Source organism: Anastrepha ludens, chromosome 5 (genome assembly GCF_028408465.1).
Source record: "Anastrepha ludens isolate Willacy chromosome 5, idAnaLude1.1, whole genome shotgun sequence".
NCBI classification, from domain to species: Eukaryota; Metazoa; Arthropoda; class Insecta; order Diptera; family Tephritidae; genus Anastrepha; species Anastrepha ludens.
The window spans coordinates 50,697,787-50,707,500 of NC_071501.1; the positions used below are offsets into that span (position 1 = coordinate 50,697,787).

A 9,714-nucleotide genomic window follows, 5' to 3' on the forward strand; every position below is an offset into this window, starting at 1 on the left:
ACGGATTCCTCTGACGAAAATTCGAGTTCTTTTGACTTGATCCATTCATTGAGCCAGTTTGCGATGCTTTCGTAAGAAGTGAACCGCTCCCCAATAAAGGCTGACTGCATTGATCGGAACAGATGATAATCCGAAGGAACAATATCTGGCGAATGCGGCGGGTGGTGCAAGACTTGCCAATTCCGTCCCTCTAAATATTTCTGGACCAATTTAGCAAGAAGCATCTCACACCTTACCAAACGTCTCTCGATATCCCTCTCCATCGATTGATATGGCAGTTACTTGCTTTCTGGACCATGGAGCGAGATTACCGTAAATATTGATCAAAATACGACACGTTTCATCTGCACTTTTCTTTAAAAGGTAATTATGAAGCGTGACTTTCCGCAAATGCTGTTTTTTCGGGAGGAATGTAGACATTTTTGACGTCAGACAAAAAAGGATATTTACGGTTCAAACGAATGTCAACTACATCGATCGGGACCTCACATATACACCTTCAAATCACTAGTATACTACTGAGCGAACACAAAAATAGTATCAGCAGCGACACCTCTTTTACGAGGGCGGAAACTTATTCCCATACCCAATAATACAGTATTACAGTGTACCCACTCTCATAAGAGACTCCTTTTTCCGTACATTCCACAAATCCTTAAGAATATTTTTAAAATTGTTTCTCTTAAGCGGCCAACCTCCCTCCCATAACATATTAGTTACTTTTTTTACACTTTTCTCATAAGCGGACAATGTTGTCAGCCCCTGAGGTGTCCGCTTAAGAGAGAGGACTTAAGCTTAAGTCTAAGGCTTAAGCTCTATTTTATCACAAAATAGGTTAGAAGCTTTTCTTAATTCGAGTTTTAGATTTCAAATAATACCAAAAATCCAAGTTAAACCTCTTGATTTTTGCATTTTTGTCCACGTTCGGAGCACCGTGCGGCGTTTTGCAAACGACAGTACATTGCAGCAATGTAAACATCCTTCAAACATGTGTACTTGTCAAACAAGTACACTTATTTAACGACCCTTCTATGACAGGGAGGAACACATTTTATTGACCTGTCCGCATTTGACTTTATCACTTATATTGATTTCCAAAACACAGGGCAAGCGGAACTTTTACACGGAACACGTTACTGTTTATTAATAATTATTAATAAGTGTTATGAAGTGTTAGTTATAAATAAATAATAAAACATCAAAAGATCGAGCATCTAAATTAATAACAGATACCAAATAGTTTATTTAGCATAGTCACCGCAGTTCATGTTTATAACTAAAAGCTTATGAAAGAGTGAAGCCGTCATAAGAGTTTCAAGATAGATGGTTGCCTGTAGGTATAATAAAAATCGATTGCGAGATGCAACATTTCGTCACCTCGTATTCGTTGAGTTGTTGAATAAATATTTGATTGACAAGTTTAACTCATTACCCCAAATGGCATTCAGCTGTGACGAATTTTAAGACACTTGTTTCGTCAATCTTTGCCGCCTAAAATAATTGAAAACAAAACGCACACACACATAGCATCATCAAGCCAGGTACAAGTATCACCTTTCATACCCAATGGACTCCAATGAGCGACTGATCGAATAGCTGAATCGGCAAACTTTTGACAAGATTATCATCGCAATTATATAAGACAGAGACACGGCATACTGCCGGCGAATCTGACGTTGGGCACACCTTGGAATATTAAGTCGTGTTCATTGCTGCCTACCATAGTTTGCGCAAGTAATGAATGATAAAAAAATTAAAAATAAAAATAAGTAAAAATATTGTAATCAGAAAAAGCACACGCCTTACGCGAAAACAACAACGAATTCAAGCGTTGAAAAATCTAAAATCCACATAAAAACAAAAAGCAGAAAATCAGAATTTGTAAAAAAACCGGTCAAGCATAGGTCAGCATGAAGAAGCAGCACACAGCAGCCATAACGACAGCGCAGACTGTAGCTGGGCACATCGCACAGTATTTTGAGATATAAGAATTTTGGAAAAATACGTTTACTAATTTTAAGTTAGTAAAATACGTTTACTAATTCTAGTTTAAAATGAATTAAAATTAAAGTATGGGATGAAAATATGTTCACAATTGGAAAAGATGTTGCTGCATTGCATTGCATCAAGAAAGTGTTTTTGCAACTCCTTTCTCACATTATTAAAGATATTTTTGACTTCCTTTACTTTGTCAACCAATTGTTGTATGGAGGAAGCACAAAAATGAAGGCTCCTCAATTTATGCGAACAAATTATATCGCGTCCCACAAATCGTGGGGAAAGCCCACGCATTGTAAGCAAGGATGACTCAAATTCAAATACTCAGTGGCCAGTCAGTGGTGCTTAAAAAGTGGAAATGCTTGGCACTACATAGAAAGTCATTTGAGATAGCCTAGTGAGTGCATAAAAATGATAATAAAGACATAGCCAAATACCTGATTGAGAAGCTCAAAAACTTACGACAGAAATGTGATTGAAACTCAAAAGATTTCTTCCAAACAGGACAAAGGCAACTTTCTTAAAGTGTGTGGCGAACGGGATTATCGTTTCTTGCTTTGCAATGTATTATAGATGGTATACTTAAGAGCAATTCTAGCCATTCCCTGCAATAATTGATGGCGTATGAATTCTTCCAAATTCGTTTGGCAATCCCGTTTTTGATATTGCATACCAATTTTCAGTAATATTTCCCATTATCCGTGGCTTACGAAAAGCCTCATTGAGCCTCTCACTCCATAATTTTTGTTCGGTTTGTGGGCTCAAACTATTGGCTTAGACACAGAAAATAATCCAACGCTTGCGAACTTAAAATGGTAATACAAAACAAAGTTCTGTGCTCTCGGAACTTAGCGAACATATTTTTTATTTCAGAGTAAATTTCTACAAATGGGAAGCATTTTTCTGGCGTTAAACGATTAATGATGACTTTCCAAGGCACAAAAATGCTAAAAAGTGTGCCATTCTCAGTTGTTAAGCCGCAGTCATCGATATCGATAGTTCTTATGGAGAAAAAAACCGTTACTAATATTATTAAAGTCTCCACATTAACTAATTTGGAAAAAGTACTTTGATCAATTGATACGGAATCGATTAGCTGTATCCAATACTTAAATATCTCAATGAAATTATTACTTATTTTACAGTTATTTAAATATATCATTAATTTTTAATATAAATCAAATCGCAATCCTATCTTATATGAGATTTAAACTTTTCCACGCCAATAAATACCTTTCATTTATATCCCAAATAGTAGAATTTACACACCAAGTTTTAGCCAGATTGATATATATATATTAATAATATTGTATTTCTTTGTGTTTGGCATTAGCTTGAATCGAGGAAGTCGAGTGATTTTCAAAAAAGTCACTTTCCAGCAATTGTGGTCACAAAATGAATGCAAATATGATTCCAACTCGTTTCACATCCCCACTATACTCCAGATATGGCTCTCGCGGCTCCCACGGACTACGATTTGTTCCCCAATGGTTGACGGAATAAAGAAGTTTTTATTCAAACGAAACAAATGCCTATTTTTCAGACTTGGTCAAATCCAATTATTTTAGGAAGGGATCAACAAACTAGAATAGTGTTGGACGAAGGGAATAGGCCTAAAAGCAGATAATGAAAAAAATAATAATAATTAAAAAAAACGTTTACTCCAAGCAATTGAGTAGTTTTTACTTTTGCACGGACTTTTTAAATGACCCTCGTACATTTCGTTTTGAAAATGGTTTCCATCACATATTTGATAATAATAATTTTTGTCAAATATAAAATCAATTTTGAGCCCAATTTTGCCTACTGTCAGTACTACCATGGAACCATTAATATCTATCGCACAAAGTACAAAAATCATCAAATATCATAAAATGTATACTCTATAAGAAATCATGTGAGACATTTTGCAATACTTTTATTTGTTCGAATGAATATGAAATCAAAACACTGTACAGTAGTTACTCATCATCCGACTCCGTGTACTTTGTTTTGTACGAGGCGAATTGACGCCCAAGATTTAGTCGGTCATCATCGATACGCGCGTCAAGTAAGGCTAGTTGTGATTAGCTCGTAGCATGAGAAGTTACGAGAGTTTTATAAGAGGACGAGTAGAAGTTTAGGCGCGTAAATGAATATTTTACTTAAACGTTGTGTTTGCGCATGCGCCTGGCTTAGTGAGTTTTAGTGAAAAGCAAATGTGCAGTAGTGTCAATATAAGAAAACCAATAATTGCAAATAGATAATAAAAAACGTCATAATATGACAACATATTTTGCTAATGAGTATGCGCTTTTATGATAAGTTCAAACAGTTTTTTAATTTGGTGCATAAACAATGAATTCCAGCTTATTACCTTCGCACACCTATTATGTACGCAGCGCGTGTTCGCCGTTGCGCGTACAGCTCCACATCCTCTGTGGGTTTGTATTGGGATTCCTAATGGCGCTTTGCACGCTATTACTATACAATCGCTACCAACTCGAGACGGCCGCGCAACGTCAACACATCACTGCCACAGATAATTGGCAAACGGGCTACATGGTAGCCTTGCAAGAGGTGGCGATCGAGGCCGATACGCTGCAGCAGCAACTCAGCAAGGAGGTGCGTGTTCTTTGTATGGTGTTAACATCGCCCGAGCAGCATGCGAGCCATGCGCAACATGTTAAAGCCACTTGGGGTAAACGTTGCACGCGGATGATATTCATAAGCAGTGAAGTTGATGAAGAGTTGGACGCTGTGGCGGTTGTGGCGCGTGAAGCGGACACCTACGATGAGTTGTGGAATAAGACACGCGAGGGATTCCGCTATGTGTATGAGCGTTATTATGACGAATATGATTGGTTCGTTAAGGCGGACGATGATACGTGAGTGAGTTTGTAGCAAACAAGTGAATTTTTAATTGAGTTAATCGCTTTTCAATCAATGTTTGGGTTTTCAACACTTTGTTTCTAAATGTCCATAAGGCATCTATAGTTATGTCGCTACAAAAACAATTGTACAACCTTTGTGGTGTGCATCTTTAGTCTTATGCTGCTTCCGAATAGCAAATGGTATTTAATGAGAAGTATTTCTGTTACATTAATCCACTCGGAGATTTGCTTTTGCCCTTTGAGAGGCGAGCGCTATTAGACAATTCTGTTTCTATCTTTTTAAATCTCTTGTTCACAGTGGGTTTCACACTAAGTTCGAACCTACCAAATTATAGTTATTGTATTTATTTTAGACGTAGCTCTAACAGTGTATGCTTTAATAGAAATTATTCAGAAAGGCTGAGAAAAGGCGTGAAGAAGACATTGTAAAAGCTCTAAAAATTATGACGAAGAAGAAAAATTTTCACCTCATGCGAAGCTGTTGCACTTAATTTTCTAATCAGCATAAGTTATGTGAATCAACAGAGACATTGGATGAATAAAAAAAAAATGACCTAAAACAATAAACAAAGAAAATCGTACTGGGACCATCTACCAAGTTTATGACTATCAAAATCAATGTTGGTTAGCTTTAGTCTAAATCGACTTAAAGATTGAGTGGAATTAAATAAAAATAATTCTAGGATCGTCACAAAAGTTCTAACAAGGCATTGTAGGCCGAATTTTCATCTTACTAACTTGGGTCACCCCACGGAGGGCAATGACCAACCTCCAAAAGGTTCCTCATAAAAAACCATCGGCCTTTCGGAACTGGTATAAAATTGTAGGTCGCTCCATTTGACGAAAAACATCAAGACGCATTGCGAATATATGTACGCCAAAGAAGCTTGCAGATTATGTAGGGAGGAGGATGAAACCGCCAAACCGTACACGATGCTGATGCATAACCGGCACAAACACCTGGATAAACATATTTTACCAGAGGAGGAAAAAAACTGAATAAAATTGGACAAATATATTGAGGAAGTTGGGCTCAGAGAAAGATTCTGAATCCATAAAGTGGGTACAATAGATCTTCCAGGTTGCAGTGCTAAGTCCCTTATAAAAATAATAAACTACTGCGGCGCAATGGGTTTCCCAGTGATTTGCAATTTAAATTTGGATCGTTTTCTAATCAGCTTGGCAAGAAATTTATAGTATATTGTTGACCCTACGTTCAGTTTCAGTAGCAGTATTTTCAAGGGAAATTTTTTTGCGCGGGCGTTTGGTTATTTAATAGTCACTCCTCGTATTTCATAATATACAAACACTGGCTTCATTGCGACTCAGACGGATATGAAATTATTGGAAAAGTAAATAAAAGCATGCTAAGAAAATATTGTTATTGTTGTAATAGCGTAAAATAGTCCCCATAGTCTTAGCGAATGCATGGTCGGGAATAAATCCGGTATAAATTCTCAGATAACGTAGATCTCCCTATTGTGGGAGCGAATATTTAGTACTAAAATAGAAATATGGCAACTCCAACGCCACCTATCTAGGCAATTTGCGATAAAATATTTCTCTCTCATGCCTATAGCTGGCATATATTTTGAATTTTTGCAACTTGCTCTATAAGTATTTCAGATTCTTAGCATTTTTCAATTAATAAATGAAGGCAAATTCACTGTGTACTTTTCATTTGCATGTAATACCACTGTTTCAAAGTCTTTATAGCTTTCGAATAGTTTATGTTTACTCCTTATAGGATTAAGTCTGACGCAATGAGAAACTTGGTGTGTATAAGAGTTTACCTCTCCGCACTCACTTAAAATCGATGGCACGAATAATGTGTAAGTAACTGCCGTCGTATGTGTGGCCAACCAATATTCTGTTGATAAGTTTTATAGTATATCCTTAACATCGAACTTTCAATTTTTGAACCAGGTCTTTGCTGGTAACTTTGTAAAAATTTGTGCAAAGAGGTTAGATTGATGACTTGCAGATGACAGAAATCCATCGTATCATTCAGAGAAAACTCAATTGCGAATCTTTCTTAAGGCTTCTTCGACAGTGTATTCAATTTTAATGATCGTGCCATTATCTACTGCTTCTTTTTCAATTTGATCTGCCTTTTTATTAATAAGTCATGACCTGCTGGAATTTTTATCGATGACTGGCAACTAACAAGAATATGCCCAATTTTTAAAAGAAGTAAAAAGAATGAAGTACGGCGGCCGCCGTAGCCGAATGGGTTGGTGCGTGATTACCATTCGGAATTCACCGAGAGGTCGTTAGTTCGAATCTCGGTGAAGGCAAAATTAATAAAAACATTTTTCTAATAGCGGTCGCCCCTCGGCAGGCAATGGCAAACCTCCGAGTGTATTTCTGCCATGAAAAAGCTCCTCATAAAAATATCTGCCGTTCGGAGTCGGCTTGAAACTGTAGGGCCCTCCATTTGTGGAACAACATCAAGACGCACACCACAAATAGGAGGAGGAGCTCGGCCAAACACCTAACAGAAGTGTACGCGCCAATTATTATTTTTTTTTTTTTTTATTATTACTTGCTTCTTGTTCTCTAATTTTCTATTATATTCTGACGACTTTCAATTATAAATACCGCAACTGACGTATGTGGGCCTCGGGCAGACAAACAAACATAACAAATTTGTTATGTGGTGGCAAAAATCACGACTTTATCAATCTTTAAATATCAAAAAATTCTACCATGCCACGTTTTCCAAAATCCCTATTGCCTTTCATGCTGCTCCAATCTATTAAATAACCCACAGACTTGGGGCGTTTTTCATTCTATAGACATATTAACTTCATCTCATTAAAATCATATTACATATACATATCTTACGCTTTGAGTTCGAGTATCAGGCGTTTATTTGGAGGCCATACCAGAAATGTTTAATTGACACCTTCGAACGTATTCTAAACATGTCTCTGAAAGTTGTGGTTTAAAGTTTAAAGCTTTCTAGTGATATGAGTAAAATTATGATCTGTGGAATACCTTGACATTTTGTGGATTTTCATTCCGCCATTTAAATATTTGTTCAAAAAAAGTTTTCTAATCCTCATCCTCAATCTAATCGAATCTTACACATCCCGTTTGCTTGATGTCTTTAGAAAGTAAGAGAACAATTCTTGTTCTCTTGTTTGTTTCCAATGTTATTAAGGGTCATATTGATTACTCCTCGCAGAATTCTTCGTAAACTCTTCATTTCAATCCAAATAAGTTCAACACAAATTATGCTCGTAATGTTCCTACGAGCTCCTGCTCTTCCTGAATCCTATGATATCTCTCAATTCTAACTTGCTATATTTCCCAGTTTTAAAGAAAGAATTTTCAGTACTACTGAACTCTATAATTTAGTTCAGTTAGACGCATTTTTTGGAATTGATTATGCATATATTTTCATTATATTTTAGTTTTTAGTACTTAGTTTGAAAACATATTTTCTTGACTTCTTGAATATAAAAAATTAATAAATATATACCAATTTTAGAGATATCTCGATCACTTGCCTAGTTATCGGAAAACCCTGTAATTTTCTTCTTATTTAACACAATTGAACTCAATCTGATGGTTAATGTTTCAATTGACCGATATGCTTTATGCACTTATATGTACATATTTATAGATATAGATGGCGTAATGAAGCCCCCTGCAAAATCGCCCGTCAACTGTGGCCGATTCTAAATGCTAAAGGCACAGAATCTCTGCTAAGCCAAAATAAACACAGTCTTAGCCATTGATTTCAGTCATTACGGGGCACTGCCTAATAGGTAGACTCGCCCAAAGGTGTACAAACACATGACTTCTGTAGAAGTTGTCTAGATGAGGACGAGGAGGAAACAATCTCGCACCTACTGTGCCACTGCCCTGCTCTATCCAGACGCAGGTTTACCTTTCTGGGTAAACAATTTTTGAATGAGTTGGAAGATCTCAGTTCTACAGAAATCAGAGATATTTAAAAATTTTTGAAAAGCAAGCACTGGTTTCAGGAGAGATAGGGTCACGGCATCACAATGGGCTATGAGCCTGAGTGTGTCTCACAGGACAACCACTTCAACCCAACCTAACCTATAGATATAGTTGTAGATACGAGTACATATGTAAGAAACACTTAATTAGAACATTTTTTCATAATCTTTTTCTAAAATCAAATATACTATAATACTATACTCATATTTACTACTACACATATACTATAATAATATACTCTATTGACAAAGTCAAACTATTTAATTTTAATTAGCCCCACCAAGCATTTTTGTGATAGAAAGGCTGCAGTATTCTAATTTTCCTTTTCTACTTTCTAATTAAAGGTATATGGTGATGGAAAATTTACGTTATATGCTTTACGCCTATTACCCGCAGACTCCAATATACTTCGGCTACCAGTTGGTTCGATATGGTGTGGTAAGTTTGACAGCAAAGATCCATTTAATTAGTCATCAATAAAATAAGATAAATAAATAAAATTATATTCTACAAACTTGCGAATCGCCGCTATACATCTAAAGCGCTAAAATCGTTAAAAATATATTAATAGCAATCATAGGTATAATGGCTACTAATTGATTCATTCACGGCGAATCGCCTGCTACACAAAATCGTTGATGAATAATGCAAATAATAAAGAAGTAAATATTTATGTATGTCGGAATGAAGCAAGTCAAACATTTGCTCACAGTGCGCAGATATTTATCTGGTTAGTGGATTCGAATTTCCATAAGTAATTTATGCAGACAATCGGTTAAAGAAAACACTTAAAGCTTTGATTTATTGACTGGTGGGCAAAATTCAAAAACAAAAAAAAATTATATAAAATTAATTATTAAGTTCAATA

The 9,714-nt window shown here is 36.1% G+C and overlaps 1 protein-coding gene across 1 annotated transcript in view; it reads left to right on the top strand.

Moving 5' to 3' along the window:
- Nucleotides 1–4,036: 4,036 nt before the first annotated feature.
- The window catches only part of LOC128864473 (glycoprotein-N-acetylgalactosamine 3-beta-galactosyltransferase 1-like), a 28,342-nt gene continuing 22,664 nt past the window's right edge, over nt 4,037–9,714 (top strand). The window contains exons 1-2 of the mRNA XM_054104146.1: nt 4,037–4,865; nt 9,191–9,284. Coding sequence (XP_053960121.1) covers nt 4,336–4,865; nt 9,191–9,284 — 624 coding nt within the window. The 5' untranslated portion in view covers nt 4,037–4,335. The remainder of the gene's footprint in view (nt 4,866–9,190; nt 9,285–9,714) is intronic.